This window comes from Myxozyma melibiosi, assembly GCF_037950935.1.
Source record: "Myxozyma melibiosi strain Phaff 52-87 chromosome Unknown BZA70scaffold_7, whole genome shotgun sequence".
NCBI classification, from domain to species: Eukaryota; Fungi; Ascomycota; class Lipomycetes; order Lipomycetales; family Lipomycetaceae; genus Myxozyma; species Myxozyma melibiosi.
In genome coordinates this window covers 1-23,724 of record NW_027042921.1, presented here as the reverse complement: position 1 = coordinate 23,724, position 23,724 = coordinate 1, and the positions used below count along the sequence as shown (strand labels likewise).

The following is a 23,724-nucleotide window of genomic DNA, read 5'->3' as shown; positions in this document are numbered from 1 at the left end:
ACCAAACTCTTATAACGACTGTTAAACTGACACTGTGTTTCGATTTTAGAATCCTCAGAACCCGTAACTGATACTTCTGATCCTTCGCCTCAGCCTCTCGATGAGCCTCTTGATAGCGAACCTGTGTCATCTGCGGCGGATGTCGAAGTGCCCGAGACGAACAAAATTACTAGTGGTAAGTCTTTTTCTGGATCCTAAAGCTACATTTGTACTTACAATTACATAGACGAAGTCCCTGCGGACGAACCCACGATAGATTTCACTAGCTCCGCTCCTTCTGCATTCGACGATCTGATCGCGCCTCCTAAGCCTGACTTCTCGTTTGACGAGCCTTCGGTGCAGTTCAACAGCGACGATGCTCCTTCTTCCGACCCCATTTCCCCGCCAGAGTCTACGGAGAACCAGCATGAACCCGAAGAGATTATGCCCGAGAACTATGTTGAATCTGAGAACCCATTTGGAAGCACAACTGAAGCTTCATTCTTTGATCAGATTGCGACTCCTCCTGTTGAGGAGAAAACGGAGGAACCCGCGCCGACAGAGAAAGAGGTTGCAACTCAAGCTTCGTTTTTCGATCAGATCGCGACTCCATCTGCCGAGGAGACCGAAGAATCTGCGCCTGCAGAGAAAGAGATTGCAACCGGAGCTTCATTTTTTGATCAGATTGCGACTCCTCCTGTTGAGGAGAAGACAGAAATACCCGCGCCGACAGAGAAAGAGGTTGCAACTGAAGCTTCGTTCTTTGATCAGATTGCGACTCCTCCTGTCGAGGAGAAGTCAGAAGAACCCGCGCCAGCTGAGGAGGAGGTTGAGACGTCAGCAAACCCCTTTACAGCATCCGAACCGTCGTTTTTCGACGAGATTTCAACCAGTACGGCGAAAGCTCCTGACGCCGAAAGTACACCAGCGGTAGGCGATACGACTCTTGAGTCTTCTCAGGTTGTTCCCGAAGCGGCTCCTGCAGAGCCTGTGCTGTCTTTCCCCGCGAGCGGGCCCTCGATCTTTGACAATCTGGGATCCTCTGAAGCAACTGTAGAGCAAAAGGATAGCGAAGAAGCTGGACCATCATTGTCGTTCGAGAACGAGCCTGAAACCTCATTTTTCGACCAGATCGGCGCATCGGAGCAAAGTATGTATTCTGTATTTCCAAGCTTTAACTACAGGGACTGTGTACTGATTATGGCAGATGACTCGGGAGAAATCCATTTTGATTCAGCGGGAGCGACCGATGACTTCCTTTCTTCAATTACACCTGCAGCACCAACAGAATCGAGTGCGCCAGCTCATAAAGACATTGAAATTGTTGCAGAGGACTCGTTCGACTTTTTACTAGAGGATGATGATTTTCTTTCCGACGAAGAGCCTGCTCCAGCTCCTGCAGCCACAACAAAGGCGCCCGTTCAGGGTAGGACATCCAGCTACATTCCGGCGGCAGCAGTCCCCAGCCAGCCTACCTCCAACTATGGTGGAAGTGTCTATAACCCGGCGCCGTACGCGGCTTCTGCTACGGGAAGTATCACGGGAGCTTCGCAAACCTCTCAGGATGCTTACAAGCCAAAACCTTTCTTTTCCGAATTACCTACGCTGCCTCAGCCGAAGCTGATGCGAAGAATCGAACAGTATGAGCAACATGCTATCAACCATACCACATACGCTCCTCCTCCACCTGGTCCTGCTGCAAACTATATGAGCAACACCCCTCCGCCACCTGGTCCTGCTGCAAACTATATGAGCAGCACCCCTCCACCAGCCATTATACGCTCGCCTCCGAATCAATACGCTGCTCCATATACTTCTCCGCAGCAGCAGCAGCTCCTCCCCGCCATAAACCCCTATGCCCCGGTATCGAGTACGGCGCCGTCGCAGGTTCCGCAGGCATCTTATGGTTCCCCTCAGCCTGCTGCTGCTGTTCCGATAAACCCATATGCTCCGATGACAACTGTTAGCTCACCTATCAAGACTGCTCAGAAAAGCATAAATGCCTTCATTCCTTCTCCAGGGACCGCATTTGCGACTCTGGCTCCTGCTGAGACCTCTCAGAGCAACGCGTATCCGGCACCGGCGAATTACACCTCACCGCCCCCTCCCGCGCAGAGCAATTATGCACCTACGGTCAACAATCCGTACACTCCGGTTGCGACTAACGCCTACGCTCCTTCGCCGAGCAACGCATACGCGCCTTCGCAGCCTAGTATGCCTGCTGCTGCGCCGGTCAATAATAGCTATGGTGCGCAGCAGCCGCCGGGTGGACAATACTATGGCCAGCCTCAGGCACCTCCTGTGGCACCTCCAAAGACGCAGCCGCCTCGATCTCAAATCAATAGCCGCGGGACAGACGCATATGATCCCCCATTTCTTCCTTCAACATACGCGCCGCCGAAGCGGACTGTGTCTCAAACTTGGGCGTCAAATGCTCCTCGGGCCTCGCAGGCACCTCCGCAAGGTCGGCCTACTCCGCCCCCTCCTAGATCGAATTACTCGCCTCAACCGGAGAATCGGCAGCCGGCCTATCCAGGTATGCAGTCTCAGCAGCCGGCTTATACGCAAGGCGCACCGTCTCAGCAGTATCCGCCGCCACCGACGGGTGCATACCGCCCTTCGTCGGCCGTTCCACCGGTGCAGTCTACTCCTCCGCCCATGCAGCATATTCCCACAGCGGTACAGTCTACACCTCCCTCTGTATACGGCCAGGCCGCAGCGTCGCAGCACGCTCCATCAGGGTTGTCAAGGGCATCTTCGTATGCACCATACTCGCCACCTCAGAATAATAACTCCCAGCAGTCGGCGGCATATCTCCAAACATCTCCCGGATCATCGTTCAACGGCGCCAAACGATCGCATACGCCGCGACCCAATAGAAGTGCAAGGCCCGAGCCACATCCGTTGGTGTCATGGGGTGCCAATGGACGCATTGCCACTATCTTCCCGACCCAGAATCCGCAGATGGCTTACACATCTACAGAGTTGGACTTTACTCACTCCACGATCAAGATGCACAATGCGAAGGATGTGATTACCGATCGCGCCCATGACTTGGTCTACACCAAATTCCCGGGCCCTCTCTTCCATGTTGCGAGCAAGAGCACAAACAAATCCAAGAAGAAGGAGGCTGCGAAGTGGATGGAAAGCAAGATCGAGGAATTGAGCAAGTTGGTTTACGACGCAGTTGGTGCCGACGCAAAGCACGAAGCTGAAGACAAGGTCAGCTTGTGGAAGTGTGTCAAGATTCTACTTGAGCATGATTACCGCTTTGCCAACAACGCTGAAGCCATCAAAGAGATCAGAACGGCGCTCGTACCGGAGAGTGCCGATGACTCACAGGTTGATGAGGTTGGACACTTCAGCAGTGCTACCGATCTTTACCAACGCCATGTGCGCAACGCTAGCTCTGGATCTGTAGAGGCTTCTGGATCAGTTGATACTGCCAAAAAGATCCAAGCGCTTCAAAAGATCCGAGAGTCGCTGCTCAAAGGAAACAGAGAGGCGGCTCTCATGTATTCACTCGATAACAAGATGTGGGGTCATGCGCTGTTGATCTCGAATACAATCAGCAAAGAAAGATGGACTGAAGCAGTTCATGAGTTTGTGCAGACGGAAATCAAAGGTATCCAGACGTCTGAGGCTAGCAGCTTGGCTGTGGTATACAACGTCTTTGCAGGTGCAGGGGGTGAAGCAGGTGAGTTATTTTTGCTGATATTACCAATCATAAAGAGAACGACACTAACAAAGATCTATAGTCGATTCACTTTTACCCCCGGGAATGACGGTTGACCTTCTTCCCACTGCCAGTACGCGCGATCAGGTACCTCAAGACCTACTCAAGTGGCGTGAGACTCTGGCTATGATCATCTCCAACAGCTCTCCTCCTAACGACTTGGATGCTATCTTAAAGCTCGGGACGGCTTTGGAGCGGTATGGCATGACTTATGCTGCTCACACTTGCTACATATTTACCAGTGCTGTATTTGGAGCTGTTGACGATCCCGCTGCATCTTACACTTTGCTTGGCGCCGACTTCAGTCGGAACCCGTCGTCGTTCAGTAAAGATCTCGACGCAATTGTGCTCAGCGAGATTTACGAACTGATGGTATCTCAGAGCGACCAAGTTCCAGCGGGAACCATCTATCCCCACTTGCAGTTGTTCAAGTATCAGCACGCACTCATGCTCAGCGAGTCCGGATTGGTGGCCGAAGCCAAGAAATACTGCGAGCAGATTCTGGCAGGCGTGAAGGCTACGCCCAAAACCTCTTTTATGTACAACTCCGAGTTCCTCGTCAGCGTCCGCGAGTTGGCGGCCCGACTGTCAGGTGTACCTGATGCGGAAGGAAAATGGCTCGGTGGTCTTGTGTCGAAGCCTACGTTTGGTAACATGTGGGGTAACATCGATAAGAAGCTTGCCCAGTTTGTGGCGGGCGACGATGAGAATGCTAGTGGGAACGCTACGGCTAGCAACAAAGAAGGCACAGACGAAAGATTTCAAAAGCTGGCTTCAAGCCCGACATTGTCGAGGAACCAGTCAGTTGCGGATCTTTCGGCCATGGGTCAGTCTTATTACAACAACACAGGTGGAGCGCACTCACCCTCGGCAAATGCAAGTGGAATGTATAACCCTCGCTCGCATGGCTCATCGCCGTCCTCCCATCGTGGCAATACCTCGTACTCGAACTACCAAGACGGGTATGCATCCGACTACCCTCCGGTGCGACCACACTCGAACCCGTATGCGCCTCGTCAAGAGTCGCCGAACCCTTACGCTCCTTCGACTGCTGCTGTCGATATCCCGCGGTCGAACTATTCGCAGAACGCGTACGAGCCCACAGGATCGTCATATGACTCGCAGCCGCGTATGCAGCCGGATTATTCGCGCCCGGGATCTGCTTATTCCTACCGACCTGCATCTTCACAAGGCGGTCGGTCGTCGGCTTTGGCGCCGCTTACTGCAGTCAAGCCAGCAGAGAATTACTCGAAGCCTCCCACTCCCGCATCGGGTACACAGGGGCCGCCGTCGCGTCCGGCATTCCAGTCTCGACGCTCGTCGTATGACTCCAACAACGCATATGACCCCACCCGAGCGTCTTCTGGGTACGAGCCACCAAAGCCTACGTATGAAGCACCGGAGAACGATGAGTACTCGGAGCTCAACCATCGCAGCGGTTACGGTGACGATGAGCTCTCCGGTTATCCGTCATATGGTGAGGAAGCGACGACAGAGGATCGAAACGAGTCATATGATCCTGAGGGGGGTGTGAGCTCGGGCTATCAGCCACCCGAAATGACATATGAGCCTCCGACACCGACGTATGAGCCGGAAGCCGAAACCGAAGAGCAAGCCGAGGAAGAACCATCCCCCAAGATGCCAGAGATGCCTTCGTATGGTTACGGCTATGAGCCTCCCAGTTACGAGCCTATGATCGGCGGGCCCGTGATGGGTGACTACGGATCGTCGTCCTATGAGCCGCCAGAGCAGGAACCTGAATCCGGAGGATATAACGGGGGTTATATGCCACCTGATCCCGAGGACAATGCGGGAGACTACGAAAACGGGCATGGTGGTCATAATGGCAATAACGACCGATATGATGATGGCTTTGACGACGATGATCTCGGAATTGGAAATAGCTCTTTGCGCAAGAAGAAAGCTCCGAAGGATGATGGAGAGCAGAAGGAGGAGAAGGAAGATAAGAAGGAGGAAGAAAAGAAGGAAGAGAAGAACGGTAAGCAGTGTCGTGTATTATTTATTTTCGGGTTATCGCATAGCTAACAATCTGTGTAGATGAGCATGCTGGTGCAGCGAAAAGTGGTTGGCTCTCGGGCTGGCTACGCAGGTCGAAGGAGCCAGCCGATAACAAGCCGAAACCTATCCGCGCCAAACTTGGAGAAGAGATCAAGTTTGTATATGATGAGAAGCAGAAGCGATGGGTCAACCCGAATGTATGTTGATTTTTGTCTACGTTTGTAACAATTTGTAATTTGCGACTGACTGATTTATTTAGGATCCCGACGCCGGCAAACCTCCTGCACCTCCTCCGCCACCACCTGGTCGGAAGCCCGCGCCCGCTAGCTCGACTCCGGGACCTAGCACCCCGTCGTTGCACCCAGCGGGACCTCCTGGCGGCTCATCGAAGCTACCACCAACGACTTCTGCGTCGCTTCCGCCATCTAACGCAGGCACGCCACCTATCACCGGAGGCGGGCTGCCACCGCCTCCGCCGCCGGGGTCGGCACCACCACTTCGTGGGTCGAGTGCTTCTTTGACAGGATTGCCTGAGCTACCGACGGTGACAGGAGGACATAAGGGTGCTAAGAAGAGACCGCGTTACATTCCGCCGCCTGCTCCTTAAGCGATTTTTTGTGTTGATTGCTCTTGTGAAATAGTTATTGAAGGGTGAAGAATAGTATAGTTACAAATATTTAATGATATGCATATTAAATCATCGAGACTGAGATATAAAAAGATGATTGAAGTGGTGTCGAAGAAGAACGCCTGCCCAAGAAAAATAAACAAAGAAGGATGAATCTGCACCGTTGCTAGCTCATCTTCAGCAAGTAGCCCTGCTGAATCAGACGCTCGACGTCTGCCTGACGTACGTAGAATTGACTGTTTCTCGTGAGTGAGATCATTCTGTAAAAGACTCATGTCAGCTCTACTGCAAACGCACACAAACAAACAGAGAAAAAGCGTATACGAACCCATATTCCGTTTGAATATCGCCTGCATCCTTCAAAACACGCACATCGATGAACAGGTCCCGCGGAGGGTCCATAGGGCCGACGAGGTCAATATCTGTCCACTCTCCTTTCAGCTCTGCCAGCACGTCCGAGAATCCTCTAAAGTACTCGTCCTCATCCGGGTGCCATCCTGCAGTCAACGAAGTACTACCGCGGGTCCCACCAGCACCACTGCTGCTATTTGCGTTACCACTACCGCTGTTCTCCTCGCCCGCAGACGCAGCGTCGACGCCTGCCCAGGCTAGCTCCTCTATCCGCTTAGCTCGTAACCGATGATATGCCAGCAGTGATCGCTTATTCCGTTGAACACAAAGCTGAAGAATAAAAAGCGCACAGGAAGCTTCGCCATGCCGTCTGGGATCGTAGTCGGGACCTTGCTTTTTTAATAGAATATTGAAATCGCGATTCAAGTCTCGAATCTCGCGAACGATCGAGGCCACGAGATCTACTTGATACGCAGGAAGCGATTCGAGGGTCTGTACTCTCCGCGCGTCCTGCGCCAGTTTCATTGCCAGATCGCCGTACATCTTGCTGTTGATGTTGATGTTGATGTTGTTGATGTTGGTGTATTCTGTGAGGCAGAACGCGGGAGAGACGCGACTTTGAGAGCTACGCGTCGACGGCTCAAATTCACGTGACTTTCTCTATTCCACTTCAGCAAACCTTGTTCGTGCTTCTCTTTCTCCGCTGGAAAATGTGACTTGATCTCCGCTCGTGTTTTTCTCAAGTTTGTTTGTAAATAGAGGGAAAAAAGATCACAGCCAGTTATTCATGTCTCGAAATCGCCCTTCGCACGATTCGTTCGAGCTGGCGTCTCTCGTCTCGACCGAGCAGGAAGAGGACGCCGGCTCGGTCTCTAGCAGATCTGTCCGCTCAGAACTACACTCGCAGCATCTCTCGTTCGATTCACTGCCCCGTCCTTCGTTCGGAGGACTATCTGCTGCTGGATCGATGGTTTTTGACTATGGTGCTCACTTGTTTCCTTTGCAGGCTTCGGCTGATAGAGACGGCGCGGTACCACTCGAAAAACAAAAGCGATTAGGTGTTGTCAACGGACTTGGTCTAGTGATTGGCTTGCAGATTGGGTACTTGTTCCTACTAATTGATCTAAACACATTTGGTTTGCTGTGCTAACTGATTATATTTACATGCAGCTCCGGCATCTTTTCATCACCGTCTGAAGTCAACGCCCACGCCGGCTCACCGGGCACTGCACTTCTAGTCTGGCTCGTGGCAGGTCTGCTTGCCTGGACCGGTGCAGCCTCCTACGCCGAGCTCGGTACCGCTATACCACTGAACGGCGGAGCACAAGCATATCTTCACCACATATTTGGCCCCCTTCCTGCCTTCCTATTCGCTTGGACCGCAGTCACGATTTTGAAGCCCGGAAGTACTGCCATCATCGCGATCGTGTTTGCGGAATACCTCGGCAGACTTGTATTTCACGATGAAAATGACGGCGACACTACAGAAAACGAAGGGGAAGGCCACTTCTCGCCTGCATGGTTTAACAAGTCGGTTGCGGCCGGCGCGATCGTCGTCGTGACGCTAATCAACGTCCTCAGCACGAAACTTGGCACCCGAACCGGCGACATCTTTCTGTTCTTGAAGATAGCGTCACTGCTAGCGATCACTTTTATTGGTATAGTTGTTGCAATTACGGGAAATGGTGCTGGAAACTTTTCGCAAGGCTGGTTTTACGGAGCGTCAAGCTCACTAGGCGACTATGCCCTCGCTCTCTACGCTGGCTTATGGGCTTTCGACGGCTGGGATAACCTCAATTACGTCGCGGCAGAAATGAAAGACGCCAGTCGCGATCTACCGAAAGTCATACATTTTGCGATGCCGACCGTGATTGTGTGCTATATAGCTGCCAATTATGCATACTACGTCGTCTTGCCAAAGTCAGATCTCACCAGCTCGAGCACAGTCGCTCTTGCCTTTGGAGATCATGTTTTTGGAAGGTTAGGCGCTATCATCTTTACTATTGCCGTGGCATTATCTTGTTTTGGCGCGTTGAATGCGATCTCGTTTACCTCTGCGAGATTGGTATACGTCTCCGGAAAGGACGGTTTCCTTCCGACGATGTTTGGTCGTATCAACAAAAAGACAGAGACACCAATTAACGCCTTGCTTTTGCAAGCAGGCCTGACTATTGGATTTGTGTTGGTGGGCGAGTTTGGATCTCTGATCACATTCTACGGAATTGCCGGGTACATATTTTATTTCCTGACAGTCCTGGGAGTCATCGTCCTACGCATCCGTCAACCGGAACTCGAGCGGCCTTACAAAACTTTCATCACCACTCCAATCATGTTTTGCTGCGTTGCTCTCTTTCTCATCTCTCGCGGCATTTTTTCGGCACCTCTACAAGCCTTATTTACTGCCCTTTTTGTGATTGCCGGTATACCAATCTATTACTGGAGAGCCGGCGGTGGAATGCATGAAATGCCGATTTTTGGAAGACTGTTTAGGCCTCGCACAAACACGGAGAGGACGACAGGTTACATAGGTGGGGAGCTCCAATAAGTTCCTGTTTGCGAGTTTTGGTGTTTTGGGTTGATGTACTGGTAGTCGCGTTCATCCATTTGCATTTTAGACAGTGAGATCTGCCAGCACAGTATCTATGACAGTAACCTCTCTGCATTTTGCGATTGTACTGGATTGAAGGATTGGGTTTTGGAGGAAATGGGTTTCGGCATATAGGAAAGGAAAACATTCTGCGAATCGGCGGGAATTAGAGTGTAAATATGATTTTTGGAGTATTACTGCGACATTTATCGCTGAATTTTGTGAACTCTCATAGTTTGGCATAAGAGTGTATGGAAAATGATGATGCAATTGAATTTATTATTAACGGTATCAATGATGCGATATGCTTGACAGATGTATGACTTGATGATATCCAAAACGAAATAAAAAAGAGCTGACAAAAATCCAAAACACAAAGACTCTGCAATATCCAATCTCCACAAAAAAACGTGAATCCAAACACGTAACTTATTAATAAAGGCAATAAACAAAAACTGAGACATATCTTAGGACGAAAACAATCTTCGCTTGACATCGCCGCCACTAAGATTCTCCTCTGCAGGATCATTCCCACCCTCGATATTCGACGGTAATGGCGAAGAATTAATTCCAGAGCTAACTTGTCTGAGCATCTTATGCACCCAGGCTTTCTTCTCGCTAGACAACTTGCCATTCTTTTCAAGCGAGCTGACGGGTCCGGCAGAGCCCAAGGGTGTAGAAGCCGTACTGCTGTTTGCTGATGACGATAATGGAGTCGGCGTGGTTGTGGAAGAGTTGCTGGTGGCGTTCTTTTTGCCGTCGGAAGATTTTGAATTTGATGCGGATTGTCTATTTTTTCGAAGTGACAGAGAGGAAGCTTTCTTTTGCAGTGAGCGAGAAGACGAGGAGGAGGGTGTGCTTGCTTTCGAACTTTCATCCGCTGGGGCATCAGTAGGAGTAGGAGTACCTGGAGACATGGCATCTCGTAGCGTGCTTTTCCCCCAAGATGCCACGCGCGACTGCAGCTTCCCAGAAGTAGATCGTCTTCCTGTAGAGGGTGTATTTCGTCCTGACGCTTTTGCCGAGGTCTTTTCGTCAGGAGTAGTAGTAGATGTACCAGTCGCAGTATGATAAAGTATATAGTTACTCAACCATTCCGCCAGGTCAGTCCATCCACCACCCACACGAACCATCACGCGCTCGGCAATGATTCTGACCCAGATGACCTGCAGCGCCGCATTTGGCCGCTGAAGTATGTACTTGCGCGTCGTTCCATAGCCGGCTTCCTTCAAAGTAGACGCAGTAGTCGAACTGACCAGCTTGTATGTGCCAAGCTGTGAGTTCTTGTCCTTCTCCGGAGACTCTGCAGGCGTGATTTCGATATGCTCGTTCTCAAGGGACGTCAGAATGCCCTGGATCTTTTTATCAAGAGTCTGCTTCTCGATCGTCTGCTTGTCCATCTTTTCCGGCGTTCCGGCTGATGAGGAGAGCGTGCTGCGGAGAGATGCGACATCGACCGACAATCGCTTCGGATCATTGGGCGCCAATTCAGCAGATCCAATAGATGAGGTCGGGGTGTGACCATGAGATATACTGCGGCTTTTGTATAGATCCTTTTCCAACACTTTCAGTTCCTGCTCTTTCCGGTGTCGGATCTGCATAGGCGACTCATCGTCAACCACCGACAGGTCAATCTCAGGGGACGGCATGATCGACTCATCGTAATCATCTGCCGCAATCGCAGCCGCAGCGGATTCCAAAAACCTATCAATAGGCAAGCGGACACTAGGACTTCGAGTCATAGAGTCGCTCATCGCCGTATTTGGGGGTGAAGGGGACATTCGTTCCGCGGCGATCGCAGCCACTCTCTCTATATCAAGCACAAGTCCGCGCTCTGTGGTCTCCAGAGTACCCATTGGAAAGGACGGCCGCGGTCGAGCGGCGTGGCCAAAATGGGATGGAGTATAAGGAGAATCGGACTGGGCTGATTTTTGTGGATCTCCTGCAAGAGGCTGTGTAGTTGCGGTAGATTCGAGCTTTTTGACTGGTGTCTGATGCTCTATTCCTTGTGTAGTGTCACTCGACAATCTCGAATCGGCAGCAGAGGTATCGCTGGTAGTGAGAGAGGTCGACAAGTCGTCATCGACCGAAGAACCTTCTTCCAGCGACGCTATACTGGCAGGACGAATAGCCCGCGGCTGAGAGAGTCGTTCGTGCTGAGTCTTGAGTTGGTTCCGCAGCTCGTCACGTTGTTCAGCAAGAGTACCTTCCGGTTTTCCGACCGGCTCTCGTCCGGTCGATCCGTTGGCTTGACCGTCGTCTCTTAATTTTTGCAAAGCGTCATTGCTCCTGAGTTCTTCAATCTCCATAGCCTTCTGCCTCCTCCTAGATTCAGCGGCCCGAGACCGATCGTCAGCGGTATTATCGATACCATCGGCAGACTTCTTTTGCAAGATTTTCAAGGAACTCCGCTTTTCTGAAAGTTTTGTGATTGAGGGCATTGTCGAGGAGCTCTTTATAATCGAATCCTGCGTCCAATCGCCCCGCATCATTGCCTTTTCCAGATTCTCAACTTCATCAATCCATGACTCGGGAATGGGCTCAGCGGCAATATCTAGAATTTCGTCGAGAATCTGTCCGGCCTTGGAGATCTTGGTGCGGGTTAATTCCGGCGTGAACCAGTCGACCGCGGAGATTTCGTGTCGTAGTGAGATTTCAAGCCGGGATATATCTGCTCGGTTCTCGGCGCGCAAAAGAAGAGACTCGAGCTCTGCGAGAAGCGGAATCAGGCGGAGAGTCAGTGCGGTGAGAAGAGCTTCGACGTCTTGAGAATGGTTCGGCAAGCCTATCAACACGATTATCTGTTAGGTGTCCGCTGACAGAATGTAACGAATACAAATATGTATAGCAAAAGAAACATACCCAAAACAACCGACTTCAGCGAATCGACGTCAAAAGCGTCGATCTGGGCCCGAACAAGCTTGCACTGCGTGCTGAGATCCGTAACTGCCTGCAGGGAACCTAAGCTTTCCCAGGCGACATCCCAGTTCTCGACAGAGTTGATCAGGTTCCCAGTCAGCTCAATCAGTCGTGATACGTGTAGGATATGCTGGTTCAGATGCTGGCTGGGCGCGGCGTTCAGCAGACTGTTGATTTTCGAGTACGGAAGATCTCCTGCCGCGCGTAGGATCGCGTTCGGATCCGGGTTTCCAAAGACTTTGGCCATCTATCATATATAACAAATAAACTGCGGCGTGTAGTGTAGTGCAGTCTTAGAGCCGGATGAACGGCATGATGATGGTAGAATGCAAATAGCAGTGATATGCGAGGTGTTGATGATAAGGGATCCCAGTAATGGAAGCTGCTCGCGTTCTCACGCGATTTTTACTGGAAAGGGTTGGCCCAAATATGGATTGCCATTACGTCACAGCTGACAGCAGTTGTAGGGTTTTACTTTTACTCCCACATGGATATTAGCTTTTCGTAGGGTTTTCAAATGTGTTAACTGTGTATAACTAATCGATCTCCATTGAAGCTTACAGAGTACTTTCTAACTTGGCTACAGCATCAAATGCGCTCTTATACTTCGCATCCCAGACCGCGTCTCCACCGGAGAGACCACCGGCGAGCGGAGGACGACCACCTTCCTTGTCTCCGAGCTTGAGGTATCGGGCAACACCTTCCTTGACGCCGACGGCACCAAGTTCAGCAACAGCCTCCTCAGCACAGGAGACAAGGTACTGAATCTTCTGCGCCTCACTGATCTTTCCAGCCACAGAGAGGTTGAAGAGTGTAACAACAGTCTTGGGGAAGATACCAGCGAGCGCATCAATTGCGCCGGCAGCGCCGATAGTCATGATGGGAAGCAGCTGCTGTCCGAGACCGGAAAAGACGTGGAAGTTGTTTGCCTTGATGATGGGATTTTGGGCAAGGATCGTATGGTGTGAGATGTTTCCGTGCGAGAGCTTGGTTCCGACGATGTTTGGGTGCGCGGCAAGGATCTCGAACGTCTTGGGCGCGATGTAGAGGTTGTTGGAAACGCCGGGGTAGTAGTAGATCATGATAGGAATAGGCGAGCGGTCGGCAACGAGAGTGTACCACTCAATCAGACCTTCCTGAGTGACAGCAGAAGCAAAGTAGGAAGGCGCAAGGACAAGGCCGCAGACTGCACCGCAGTCCTTGGCCTGCTGCAAAAGAGCAATGGTCTCGACGGTCGAGTTTGTGCCGGTGCCGGCAATGATCGGGAAATCGGCGTAGCCAGCAGCGTCGAGGCCCTTTCGGACGTAGGACAAAAGCTCCTTGCGCTCATCGACGGTGATGTGGACGGCCTCGCCAGTAGATCCGAGAAGGACAACACCGTGAATACCAGCCTTGGCGAGGATGAGCGTGTGCTGAAGCTGGGCCTCGAGATCAAGAGGCGAGGAGAGCGCTGAGTAGGCAGCGGCCTGCTTGGGGAGGAAGAAGGTCGGGGAGGGGACGTAGATCCCAAAGGGAAGAGGCGATGAGGCAGTCATGATGGAGGAGGAAGTAGACGATGGTCTTTGCGATAAGATATCGAAGGAGAAGTAGAAATCGGAGGAGGAGGAGTGCGGACTAAATATGAAAACTAATAATTATGTCAAAAGTGTGGGGGAACTCCCATCGCGGGATGATTTGGCAGTGTGGGATTTGACTTTTCCGCGCGCTACCCCACAATGTGGGATGTGCGCGGGATGGTGCGGCCAAAACTCCGGGGAACAGCAAAATCGACTATTTAACTCCATCTTCCCCACAATCCTCCCCGTTCATCCCTCTGTTATCTACCAAACGAATAATCATGCCGAAAATCGCAGAAATCGAGTATTTTCGTGTACCGCCACGCTGGCTTTATGTTAAGGTCACCGACGTCGAGGGCAACTACGGATGGGGTGAGGCCTCGCTCGAGGGTCACTCGGAGGCTGTTGAGGGTGCTCTCGACGAGTTCAAAGACCGTTTTATCGGCTGGGAGGCAAAGTGTGTATTCTATCTTGTAATATCAAAATTGATGAGAGAATACTGATTCCGTCTGCAGCAACATCGAAAACATCTGGACAAGTGTCTGGCGCCTAGGCTTTTACCGAGGAGGCCCCGTCCTGCAATCTGCTTTATCCGGTCTCGACATTGCGCTGTGGGATCTCAAAGGTATTTCGTTCTCTATGGCTATATTTCAGGTATTGCGCTAACTCTACACGCACATATCAGCTCGCAGACTGAATGTTCCAATCTATGAGCTCTTGGGCGGCAAGGTTCGCAACAAGATCAAGGTCTATGCTTGGATCGGAGGAGATAGACCTGACGACGTCAGATCTCAGGCGTATGTCCCATTTGCTTTCACTCATCGACTGAGCTTTTGCTAATATATCTACTTACAGGCAAGGCCGTCTTGATCAGGGCTTCAAAGCCGTCAAAATGAATGCGACCGCAGACATCGGCTGGCTCGATACCCCATCCTCACTCGACTCCGCGGCCGACCGACTGGCTACCGTCAAATCACTAGGCATGGACGCTGGAGTTGACTTCCACGGCCGCATCCATAAACCCATGGCTAAGCAGCTAGCAAAACTTCTCGAACCGCACCGCCCGATGTTTATCGAAGAACCGCTGTTGTCCGAGAATCACGAAGGCGTGTCCGAGATCGCCGGCCAGACATCGATTCCGATCGCTCTTGGCGAGCGTTTATACTCGCGCTGGGACGTCAAGAAGTTTCTCAACCCCGTATCGATTGATATTCTCCAGCCTGATATTGCTCATGTGGGCGGAATCACTGAAATCAGAAAGATTTCAGCAATGTGCGAAGCATACGATATTGCGATTGCCCCGCACTGCCCTCTTGGATCGATCGCTCTTGCAGCCTGCTTCCAGATTGCGGCGTGCACACAAAACCATGTCATCCAGGAGATGTCTATTGGAATTCACTACAACACCGAAGCTGGCGAGCAGGATATCATCAGCTACGTGCACAACCCCGAGTTTTTCGACGTCAAGGACGGCTACGTTGTCGTCCCGGAGGGGCCGGGTCTTGGAATAGAGGTTAACGAGGAAGCTGTTAGGGCTCTGAGCAAAAACGCAAAAGCATGGCGATCGGGTGGATTTGTCAGTGCTGACGGATCGCTGAGCGAGTGGTAATCAGGTCATTCTTAATAATATAGCAAAATGACTTTTCTCAAATATTAGAACACTAGAATACATCTTAGGCATTGGTGTTTCCAATGGTAACCGCCTTGATGACGTAGTACTCGGCCAATCCATACATACTACCCTCTCGACCAACACCAGACTGCTTAACACCCCCAAACGGACTTTCAGCAGCAGATATCTTGCCAGTGTTAACGCCTACTAAACCACACTCAAGAGCACTAGCAACTCTGAGGCATCTTCCTATGTTGGTGGAAAAGAAATACCCCGCCAATCCAAACTCGGTATTATTGGCCATCGAGATCGCTTCCTCTTCAGTCTCAAACTCAAAGATGGGCGCGAGCGGTCCGAAGGTTTCGTCGCTGGCAACCATCATATCGGTCGTCACTCCCGAGAGAACAGAGGGCAGAATAAAGAACCCGGATGGATCAACGTCTTTGGGAACACCACCGCCGGTTTCGAGTCTGGCGCCTTTGGCTAGCGCATCCTCGATATGTTGCTTGACTTTTTCAACGCCATTGCGATTGACTAGAGGGCCCTGGGTTGTCTCCTTGTCAAGTCCGTATCCAACTTTGAGCTTCTCGACCTCTGCGACAAGCTTTGCAGTAAACTCCTTTGCAACAGATTTTTGTACAAAGATGCGGTTTGCACAAACACAAGTTTGCCCTGAGCATCTGAACTTGCAAACCATTGCACCCTGAACAGCCAGATCGATGTTTGCGTCCTCAAAGACGATAAACGGCGCATTTCCTCCAAGCTCCATGGACACTTTCTTCATGGTTCCCATGGCTAGCTTTGAGAGATGAATACCGACCTTAGTAGAGCCTGTGAAAGAGACTTTCTTGACAATAGGCGAGGTGCAAATTTCTGTAGCAGCCTCGCGGTCCTTGGTTGGTAGTAATTGGATAACGTCGGCAGGTAGACCGGCCTCGACAGCGAGCTTTACGAGGGCCGCGGCCGTGTAGGGTGTCTCGGACGGCGGCTTGATCACGACCGAGCATCCGACAGCAAGGGCCGGCGCAATTTTGCGCGTAATCATCGCAGCGGGAAAATTCCAAGGAGTAATGATTCCGCAGACACCAACTGGCTGCTTCATGGTCATGACAGTGGTGTTTGGCATCGAGGAAGGAATGACATCGCCATAAGCGCGGGAGGCTTCTTCCGAGAACCAGGATACGAACGAGGCCGCGTAGGCAACCTCTCCAACAGCCTCGGCGTAGGTCTTGCCGTTCTCCAGCACAAGAATTGTTGCAATATCTTCCTTATTCTGCATAATCAGATCGTACCATTTGCGGAGTAGGGCCGACCGTTCGTGGGCGGTTGTTGATGTACTGTAAGCGCGGTAACCCTTGTCGGCGGACTTGATCGCGGTCACGAAGTCGTCTCGGGTCATGTTTGCAACCGAGCCAAGAACCTGTCCTGTTGAGGGCTCATAGACTGGGAATGTGCTTGTAGGGGAGACCCATTGACCAGCCACGAAGGCGTCGGCGATAAAGAGGTCAGGCCGCTTAAGCTGCAGGCGGGGAGTGTTAGTAAAGGACGCAGAGTAGGCAATATGTGATGTATCCGTACCGTTTTTAGAGCTCCAACAAAGGGAGACGATACGGAAGGACTCATTTTCACTTTTTTTCTTGAACACCTAGCGACAACGGCAGACAAAAAAGCGAAGAAGAGAGCAGGAAGAACAGGCGATCTTATGTTTATCGCGAGTAGAAGGACGTGCGGCTTATCATTATCTAATCGATCAGTCACTGTTGGGAAGAACCCGCGGCTCAGCGCGATCGCCAGGCGATGGGCAGCGAGAAGAAGCCGAGTGCCGCACTTTGAACAATAAAACAAACAAATAAATAACTGAGCGCAGCAAACAATCACGTTACCGCCAGCGGCTTCTATGCCCGACTGAGAAGTCACCCGCGTCCCGACCCGGATCGGCCTCTCCCTGGGTCTGACGTCAAGCACCACTGAATATGCGGGGTGGGTCAGGTAGCTCGACCGCTGCCTCTTTTGGTAGCCACTCCGTCGCCTGCTCTCCTCCGCATTCTCAGATCCTGGCCAAATCGATGAATATAAACAGCTCTTGTTCTTCTTAGATGGTTCGAAAAGCATCCTTCGTCTGAGATCTCTACGGATTTCTGTGTTCTGCCCGCCTCAATCTCCTCAGATCAATCTCTCAATATGGTTTCCTACGTCGACGTTCCCAAGCCTGCGGCTTTCCCTGCCTCCAAAGTGCCCGACACGCTCTCCGCCGGCGAGGTTGTCGCGATCTCTCAGTCCTTTGTCGACCGCTTCAACTCCGCCGTCGAGTCTGAGGATCCCGCTGCTTTCGATGCCCTCTTTGCCCCCGACGACTCGTTCTGGAGAGACACAATTTCATTCACCTCCGACTTCCGCTCTATCGGAAAGCCCAACATCCAGCAGGCCGCCTCTGACCGTCTCAGAGTCGCTAAGGCTCACGGAGCAAAGCTCTCATTGACTCCCGAGCCTACCATCGAGAAGCCGTTTGAGGACGTCTCCTTCATTCAAGCGTTCTTCACCTTCTCCTGCGCGATCGGCTCCGCCATTGGCATTGTCAAGCTCATCCCCGGCCCAGCTGAGGACTACGTCGCCTGGATCCTCTTCACCACTCTTGACGGCGTCGACGGTTTTCCCGAGCATGCTGGTCCTACTCGCATCCGAGGCCAGCACAACTCGACCAAGTCCTACGACGAGATCCTCAGCGAGAAGACCGAGAATTCCGACCCCGAAGTCATCATCGTCGGTGGAGGCCACAACGGTCTCGAGATTGCTGCTCGTCTTGGTGCGATGGGCGTCAAGGCGCTTGTGATTGATACCTACAAGCGCGTTGGCGACAACTGGCGACTTCGGTACAAGTCGCTCTCGCTCCATGACCCCGTCTACTCCAACCATCTCGCCTACTTTCCTTTCTCTGCTACTTGGCCCGTCTTCACTCCGTCTGGAAAGCTGGCAAACTTTCTCGAGTACTACGCCGACGCCATGGAACTCTCTGTCTGGACCGAGACTTCGATCGTTACCAGCGACACCTACTTTGATGAGAGCAAGAAGGAGTGGTTCGTCACGGTTTCGCGCAAGGGCGTCCCTCACACATTCAAGGTTTCCCATCTTGTGCTTGCTACCGGAATCGGCGGCGGCCACCCTAAGTTCCCACCTCCCTTCAAAGGCCAGGAGCTATTCAAGAAGGACATTGTTCACTCGGCTCATCACAAGGACGGCAAGGACTGGACTGGCAAGACGGCGCTCGTTGTCGGAGCATGCACCTCAGGACACGACATCTCACTCGATTTTTTCAACAACGGTGCGGACGTCACAATGCTTCAGCGCTCGCCGACCTATGTCATGTCTATCGAGAACGGCGTTCCTACCGTCAATCCGTACCGTGAGAACCTTGATACCTGGACCGTTGACTTGCTCTCCGAATCCTCGCCCAAGTACGTCGGCCGTCTCTTCCACAAGCGTTATGTGCCGGAAATCAAGGCGAAGGACAAGGAGCTTTTGGCAGGTCTGAAGAAGGCCGGATTCCAGCTTTACGACGGTCGCGACGGCTGCGGTTTCTTCATCAACACCAACACTCGATCTGGAGGATACTATTACGACACCGGCGCTTCTCCTCGCATCATCAGCGGCGACATCAAGGTCAAGGCTGGAGAGATTGATCACTTTACCGAGGACAGCGTTTTCTTCAAGGATGGCAGCTCGCTAAAGCCCGACGTTGTGGTCTTTGCTACCGGATATACCGGATTTAAGGACACGATCAAAGATATCCTCAGAGACAAGTACGCAAACTCCTTCAAGCAGTTCTGGGACCTTGACCGCGAGGGCGAGCTATTCGGAACTTGCAGAGACGTCGGGATCCCCAACCTGTACTATGTCGTTGGACCTCTCTCTGGTGCCCGGTTCAACTCAAAGATTGTCGCGCTCCAGATTATTGCTGAAAGGAAGGGGGTTCTTGGTAACAGATACTCGATCGAGGCCCAGGAGTCGGGAGTATTGAGCAAGCTTGTTTCTGTATGAAGAGCTGTGTGTTTCATCCATATTTGTATTGTTTCTTTTTCCGCTGTCCGAGGGATACAGACGTGGGGTTGCAATTTTTATTCTTAGTGCCAGAGATATACATTAAGCTTTAAATATAGTAAAGTCGCAAGAGTCAACCGTAATCGCTAGTCACTCATAAGCAAAATAACTATTTTCTTTTGTATAGGAGTGTCTTTTCACTGTTCACAGGAGAAATATGGACGGCCGCAGAAGTACGAATGTACGATGACGGAAACTACAAGAGCTTTCGTGCCCGCAGATTCAAGCTACGGTTGCGCGTATGTAGGGAGAAGTCGGCAGCGACGGTGCATGTAGAAGGCAGCAGCAGTATGCGATGCACTGGAGGGGCGTGTTCCCCTCTAGCCAAAAACCATTGTTGAGAAAGCACGGGAAGGGTGGGTGTTGCTGAAGTGCTGGAAGTAACGAGAGGTGAAGAAGAAGAGAAGAGAGAGAACGACGGGAGAGCTGCCTTTTTAGTGTGTGTAGGGTTTGTGGATATGTGTTTGCAAGTGGGAAATGCAACAAGGCAGAAAACGTCTTGACCGCCTCCGTTTCACTAAGGCAGTGGTCACGTGTCGACATTACCGACGCTCTTACTGAGGAGCTAAAAAACGGGCTATTGTGCGGGTTATTAAACTGCCATCAGATTTGACAATTCAGAGCTGAACTATGAATTAAACTGCATGAAACCGCAAGCGCAGCTATCGAGAAGCTTCAGCTGGAGGACGTCGACTTGGAGGTTTTGCTCCGTACTGGCCCAACTCCGGAGTTTGACGGATATCTGGATGTGATAGTGAATGTGCATTGATTCATGTCAAAAGACGAGGTATCTGGAAGTGAAGTTTGTTTGTGTTTGCATTGGCGTTCATTGTCGCTCTCAATTCTCCGCGGTGGCTTTGGATCGGGGGATGATAAAGAAGAGCCAGGAAAGGGCCGAGATCCTCTTATTATTATTTACATATTTGAGGTGTTTGTGTAGACCCGCGAATAGTTATTGTGAACAATGAGCTGCTGCTCAATGCGATCAGCCTGGCAGCCAACAGTTTGCTGGCCGGACAAATGTGTTAGGAACCCTACACTATCTATCGACAGACAAAGCCGCTGATGTCGACGGAAGTGGACGCTCTTGTTCTGTCTGGCCATAGCAAAGGACGAAGGCGAGAGCGGCAATACGGCGCTGTCACATTAGAACTCACTCACTTCTGTCCTTCCCTCCGCGTTCTCTGCAGTCTACAGTGGATGTCTAGCTAGGTCTTATGCAGAGATGACGATTCAAAGAAGTCAGATTGGCCGTAGGAGTTGTAGCGAGGAGCTGTGCAATATTATGCGATACTCAGAATATTATACAGTAGTAGTAGCAGTAAGACTGTTTGAGACAGCTTGTCTTTCTATTGAAACAATGGGCGCACGTTGGAAGCTCCAGCAGCCCGGGAAGCGGCCGTTGAAGACTTCTACAAGACTTCGGTCCAAATCGCAGTAGTGAAGCAGAGACAAATCTGAGGGTTTTTAGCAGGCAGTTATACGACTGACGCGGGCAGCGCAGCGACCTGTAGGAGATGGTGGAGAAAGTTTACCCCGCTTCTGCTGTGCGGGGATTTGGCTTCTTTGATTAACGTGCTGCGGCTAATTTGGTCAAATATGGGAAGAGTCTCAGAGCAGATGCTCCGGCCAGAGAACGTCTTGAAGAGACATAGCGCTGATTCCACGTCCAACAACAGCACTTTCTGGTGTTTATTCCATAATCATTGTGAAGAAGATTATGAAGATTATTAGCAAGTACCAGTTAGCAACTAGTGCATATCTACTCTCGTTTATTATTGGCTTTGATGATATCATCGCAGAAGGAAGCGTAGGGTTTACTTACCCCTGACTGTTTAGGTTTTTCAGATTTAGTCCGTCCGGTCTTCTTCTTCACGACACCCAATCAGCAGATTATCATTATCAGTCTAAGCATCAGTTACCGCGAAGCCAATTGCAGCGACAATCACTTCGCCATCCTCGTGCCGTTCTCGCCCTGTTCTTATATATTCGCCTCACCCCCCGCACCAATGTCTTCGCCGCCTCTCTCGTCTACAGCGTCGCCTTCTTCCCCCCCGCTACAACATGGCTCCCAGCACATCATCCAGCCTCCTTGAAGGGCCCGATGCCCTCATCCTCAAGATCCCCGTGTTCTCTATCCTCACCGGCGTCATCATCCTCTACCTTGTCGTCAAAATACTGCGAAGCGGCCGGCGCGACCCGCGCATGCCCCCCGGTCCCCCCACCCTCCCTATCTTGGGCAACGTTCATCAGATTCCATCTACCGGTCTTGGTAAAAAGTATAACTTCTGTCTTGGTCAGTCCTGTCTAGCTTGTAGAGCGCGCACTAATCACTACTTCTCTCACAGATTCAGAGAATTCGCCGACACCTATGGCCCTGTCTTCTCCCTCAAAGTCGGCAGCCAGAACGTTGTCGTCCTGTCCGACCGCAAATCTATCAACGCCATGATCGACAAGAAAGGAAGCATCTTCTCCGACAGACCGATCGACTACGTTACGAACTTTGTCACCCATGGCGACCATCTGACTCTTGAGAAAGCTACTGCCTCCTGGAGAGAGAAGCGAGCTATCGTCACCCGAAACCTTAGCCCCTCAGTTCTTGACCAGAAGCACTGGAAAGTCCAAGAAGCCGAGTAAGTTTACTATCTTTGCTATATGTCTCATTATTAGTGTGCTGACCCTCGAAGAGCTGTGATCTTCATGAATAACCTTTTGAAGCACAGCGACCGCATCCTCGATTATGCAAAGATGTACACAACCTCCGTCGCGTGTACCCTTATCTGGGGCCAGCGAGTGACCGACTTTAAATCGTTTTGGTACAAGGACTTTTTTGAACTGATGCATATCGTAAGCATATTCTACAAATAATTCTATATAATCATACGAACGCCTGGCTAACTGATTGACTTCTCTTATAGTGGCTCGAGACTGAAGAGCCTGGCGCTAATCCCCCATCGACGAGTTGCCATTCCTCAAGTACTTCCCCGGAAAATGGAAAACGAGAGCCTACAAATGTCGTCAAATGATGGATGATATGTGGGACAAGGCTCGTGCTATGATTGACGAGAGACGCGCAAAGGGCATCAAGAGAGACTGCTTTATCGATCAGAAGTTGGACGAGTACAACGCCAAGGGCTGGCCCATGTCGCAGCACGCGTTCAACAACCTTTTTGGCGAACTTCTCGAGGCGGGCGCTGATACGACAGCAAACATGATCCTCACTCTTATCTTGGCAGTGGCCAAGTATCCCGAATTCCAGAAGCGCGCGCAGAAGGAGATCGATGCAGTCTGCGGTGCGGAACGCAGTCCCCAGTTTGGTCTTGATTTTGACAAAATGCCGTTTGTTAACTGTATCGTGAAGGAAGCAATGAGATGGCGTCCCACGTATGTATTGCAACTGTTATATACAGTCTTGTTGAGTTTATACTCTAACCTTTCTACAAAATTAGAGCTCCTCTCGGTTTGCCTCATCAGAGCACGGAAGGTATGGACAGACTGCGGAATTTAGACATGTCATAACACGAGACTAATCTTCTTGAATCACAGACTACTGGTATGACGGAATGTTGATCCCGAAGGGTTCTACAATTTTCATTGGTATCTGGTCTATCCATCACGATGAATCCATTTATCCAGACCATGAAACCTTCAACCCTGACCGTTACATGAACCATCCGAAGTTGGCTCCCGACTACGCTGCTTCGGCAGACTTTGAGAACCGAGATAAGTAATCTTCTATTCCGACTGCACTTCTAAACAAAGGTACTGACATCGTCGAATCTACATCACTATGGATATGGCTCTGGCCGTAGAATTTGTCCTGGACTCCATCTAGCTGAGCGCAACATGTGGCGTATCTTGGCTAAGCTCCTATGGGCTTTTGATATTTCTGAGCCAGTTGACCCGGTTACCGGAAAGGTTATACCACTCGATGTCAATGCTTACAATTCGGCAATTCTGATGCGCCCGCTCGACTTCAATGTTACTGTGAAGCCGCGAAGCCCTGAGCATCTTGCGGCGATCCGCGGCGAGTTGGATAGCGCTATGAGCTTCATGTCGCAGTGGGAGTAAAGAATCGGCTAAGACTGTGTACAGGATATGCTGGTGATTTGTTTTTTGTTGTGTCAAAATGTCGTCAAGAGGCTGTGTGTGAATGATGTATTGTAGGTGATTATTATTAGTTTAATAATAATATTATGCGAAGCTTAAAACAAACCCTTCACAGTAGATTAAACCTCATCA

The 23,724-nt window shown here is 51.1% G+C and overlaps 9 protein-coding genes across 9 annotated transcripts; 5 read left to right on the top strand and 4 right to left on the bottom strand.

Annotated features, from left to right (window-relative positions):
* Nucleotides 1–302: 302 nt before the first annotated feature.
* On the top strand, nucleotides 303–6,080 carry BZA70DRAFT_177951 (Sec23-binding domain of Sec16-domain-containing protein). The gene is made up of 4 exons (XM_064909912.1): nucleotides 303–1,129; nucleotides 1,187–3,676; nucleotides 3,738–5,931; nucleotides 5,994–6,080. Exons 1-3 carry the CDS (start codon nucleotides 424–426, stop codon nucleotides 5,759–5,761), a joined length of 5,220 nt encoding a protein of 1,739 aa, XP_064767608.1. The 5' UTR covers nucleotides 303–423; the 3' UTR covers nucleotides 5,762–5,931; nucleotides 5,994–6,080.
* Nucleotides 6,081–6,417: 337 nt separating this feature from the next.
* On the bottom strand, nucleotides 6,418–7,287 carry BZA70DRAFT_295732 (DNA replication complex GINS protein psf1). The gene is made up of 2 exons (XM_064914500.1): nucleotides 6,691–7,287; nucleotides 6,418–6,622 (listed from the first exon to the last, which is right to left on the bottom strand). The coding sequence occupies exons 1-2, from the start codon at nucleotides 7,254–7,256 to the stop codon at nucleotides 6,529–6,531; spliced, it is 660 nt and encodes a 219-aa protein (XP_064767607.1). The 5' UTR covers nucleotides 7,257–7,287; the 3' UTR covers nucleotides 6,418–6,528.
* A 137-nt stretch (nucleotides 7,288–7,424) lies between these two features.
* On the top strand, nucleotides 7,425–9,563 carry BZA70DRAFT_311093 (amino acid permease). The gene is made up of 2 exons (XM_064914941.1): nucleotides 7,425–7,814; nucleotides 7,884–9,563. The coding sequence occupies exons 1-2, from the start codon at nucleotides 7,501–7,503 to the stop codon at nucleotides 9,256–9,258; spliced, it is 1,689 nt and encodes a 562-aa protein (XP_064767606.1). The 5' UTR covers nucleotides 7,425–7,500; the 3' UTR covers nucleotides 9,259–9,563.
* Nucleotides 9,564–12,585, bottom strand: BZA70DRAFT_311092 (uncharacterized protein). Its single transcript, XM_064914940.1, has 2 exons — nucleotides 12,163–12,585; nucleotides 9,564–12,085 (listed from the first exon to the last, which is right to left on the bottom strand). Exons 1-2 carry the CDS (start codon nucleotides 12,464–12,466, stop codon nucleotides 9,768–9,770), a joined length of 2,622 nt encoding a protein of 873 aa, XP_064767605.1. The 5' UTR covers nucleotides 12,467–12,585; the 3' UTR covers nucleotides 9,564–9,767.
* Nucleotides 12,586–12,725: 140 nt separating this feature from the next.
* Nucleotides 12,726–13,941, bottom strand: BZA70DRAFT_279496 (dihydrodipicolinate synthase). The gene has a single exon (XM_064912785.1). The coding sequence runs from the start codon at nucleotides 13,752–13,754 to the stop codon at nucleotides 12,777–12,779; it is 978 nt and encodes a 325-aa protein (XP_064767604.1). The 5' UTR covers nucleotides 13,755–13,941; the 3' UTR covers nucleotides 12,726–12,776.
* A 64-nt stretch (nucleotides 13,942–14,005) lies between these two features.
* Nucleotides 14,006–15,414, top strand: BZA70DRAFT_279495 (mandelate racemase/muconate lactonizing enzyme family protein). Its single transcript, XM_064912784.1, has 4 exons — nucleotides 14,006–14,232; nucleotides 14,291–14,400; nucleotides 14,461–14,572; nucleotides 14,631–15,414. The coding sequence occupies exons 1-4, from the start codon at nucleotides 14,057–14,059 to the stop codon at nucleotides 15,382–15,384; spliced, it is 1,152 nt and encodes a 383-aa protein (XP_064767603.1). The 5' UTR covers nucleotides 14,006–14,056; the 3' UTR covers nucleotides 15,385–15,414.
* BZA70DRAFT_295727 (Aldehyde/histidinol dehydrogenase) lies at nucleotides 15,415–17,196 on the bottom strand. The gene is made up of 2 exons (XM_064914499.1): nucleotides 16,966–17,196; nucleotides 15,415–16,906 (listed from the first exon to the last, which is right to left on the bottom strand). Exons 1-2 carry the CDS (start codon nucleotides 17,008–17,010, stop codon nucleotides 15,449–15,451), a joined length of 1,503 nt encoding a protein of 500 aa, XP_064767602.1. The 5' UTR covers nucleotides 17,011–17,196; the 3' UTR covers nucleotides 15,415–15,448.
* Nucleotides 17,197–17,213: 17 nt separating this feature from the next.
* Nucleotides 17,214–19,558, top strand: BZA70DRAFT_279492 (uncharacterized protein). Its single transcript, XM_064912783.1, has one exon. It carries the CDS (start codon nucleotides 17,569–17,571, stop codon nucleotides 19,420–19,422), a length of 1,854 nt encoding a protein of 617 aa, XP_064767601.1. The 5' UTR covers nucleotides 17,214–17,568; the 3' UTR covers nucleotides 19,423–19,558.
* Nucleotides 19,559–21,546: 1,988 nt separating this feature from the next.
* Nucleotides 21,547–23,553, top strand: BZA70DRAFT_289895 (putative cytochrome P450 oxidoreductase; the record flags this gene model as incomplete). Its single annotated transcript, XM_064914156.1, has 7 exons — nucleotides 21,547–21,761; nucleotides 21,831–22,115; nucleotides 22,170–22,329; nucleotides 22,445–22,866; nucleotides 22,932–22,966; nucleotides 23,029–23,209; nucleotides 23,295–23,553. The coding sequence occupies 7 exons, from the start codon at nucleotides 21,547–21,549 to the stop codon at nucleotides 23,551–23,553; spliced, it is 1,557 nt and encodes a 518-aa protein (XP_064767600.1).
* Nucleotides 23,554–23,724: the final 171 nt, after the last annotated feature.

What these genes read in the sequence shown, in the direction of transcription:
- BZA70DRAFT_311092 (XM_064914940.1), bottom strand. Translation starts at nt 12,466, where the DNA reads ATGGCCAAAGTCTTTGGAAACCCGGATCCGAACGCGATCCTACGCGCG. An exon ending in GCTGAAGTCGGTTGTTTTGG is followed by an intron (nt 12,086 to 12,162) that starts GTATGTTTCTTT and finishes TCGTGTTGATAG; the next exon opens with GCTTGCCGAACCATTCTCAA.
- BZA70DRAFT_279492 (XM_064912783.1), top strand. Translation starts at nt 17,569, where the DNA reads ATGGTTTCCTACGTCGACGTTCCCAAGCCTGCGGCTTTCCCTGCCTCC.
- BZA70DRAFT_177951 (XM_064909912.1), top strand. Translation starts at nt 424, where the DNA reads ATGCCCGAGAACTATGTTGAATCTGAGAACCCATTTGGAAGCACAACT. An exon ending in GATCGGCGCATCGGAGCAAA is followed by an intron (nt 1,130 to 1,186) that starts GTATGTATTCTG and finishes TGATTATGGCAG; the next exon opens with ATGACTCGGGAGAAATCCAT. An exon ending in AGGTGCAGGGGGTGAAGCAG is followed by an intron (nt 3,677 to 3,737) that starts GTGAGTTATTTT and finishes AAAGATCTATAG; the next exon opens with TCGATTCACTTTTACCCCCG.
- BZA70DRAFT_295727 (XM_064914499.1), bottom strand. Translation starts at nt 17,010, where the DNA reads ATGAGTCCTTCCGTATCGTCTCCCTTTGTTGGAGCTCTAAAAACG. An exon ending in TTGTTGGAGCTCTAAAAACG is followed by an intron (nt 16,907 to 16,965) that starts GTACGGATACAT and finishes CCCCGCCTGCAG; the next exon opens with CTTAAGCGGCCTGACCTCTT.
- BZA70DRAFT_279496 (XM_064912785.1), bottom strand. Translation starts at nt 13,754, where the DNA reads ATGACTGCCTCATCGCCTCTTCCCTTTGGGATCTACGTCCCCTCCCCG.
- BZA70DRAFT_311093 (XM_064914941.1), top strand. Translation starts at nt 7,501, where the DNA reads ATGTCTCGAAATCGCCCTTCGCACGATTCGTTCGAGCTGGCGTCTCTC. An exon ending in GTGATTGGCTTGCAGATTGG is followed by an intron (nt 7,815 to 7,883) that starts GTACTTGTTCCT and finishes ATTTACATGCAG; the next exon opens with CTCCGGCATCTTTTCATCAC.
- BZA70DRAFT_295732 (XM_064914500.1), bottom strand. Translation starts at nt 7,256, where the DNA reads ATGTACGGCGATCTGGCAATGAAACTGGCGCAGGACGCGCGGAGAGTA. An exon ending in GATATTCAAACGGAATATGG is followed by an intron (nt 6,623 to 6,690) that starts GTTCGTATACGC and finishes AGTCTTTTACAG; the next exon opens with AATGATCTCACTCACGAGAA.
- BZA70DRAFT_279495 (XM_064912784.1), top strand. Translation starts at nt 14,057, where the DNA reads ATGCCGAAAATCGCAGAAATCGAGTATTTTCGTGTACCGCCACGCTGG. An exon ending in TTTATCGGCTGGGAGGCAAA is followed by an intron (nt 14,233 to 14,290) that starts GTGTGTATTCTA and finishes TTCCGTCTGCAG; the next exon opens with CAACATCGAAAACATCTGGA. An exon ending in GACGACGTCAGATCTCAGGC is followed by an intron (nt 14,573 to 14,630) that starts GTATGTCCCATT and finishes ATCTACTTACAG; the next exon opens with GCAAGGCCGTCTTGATCAGG.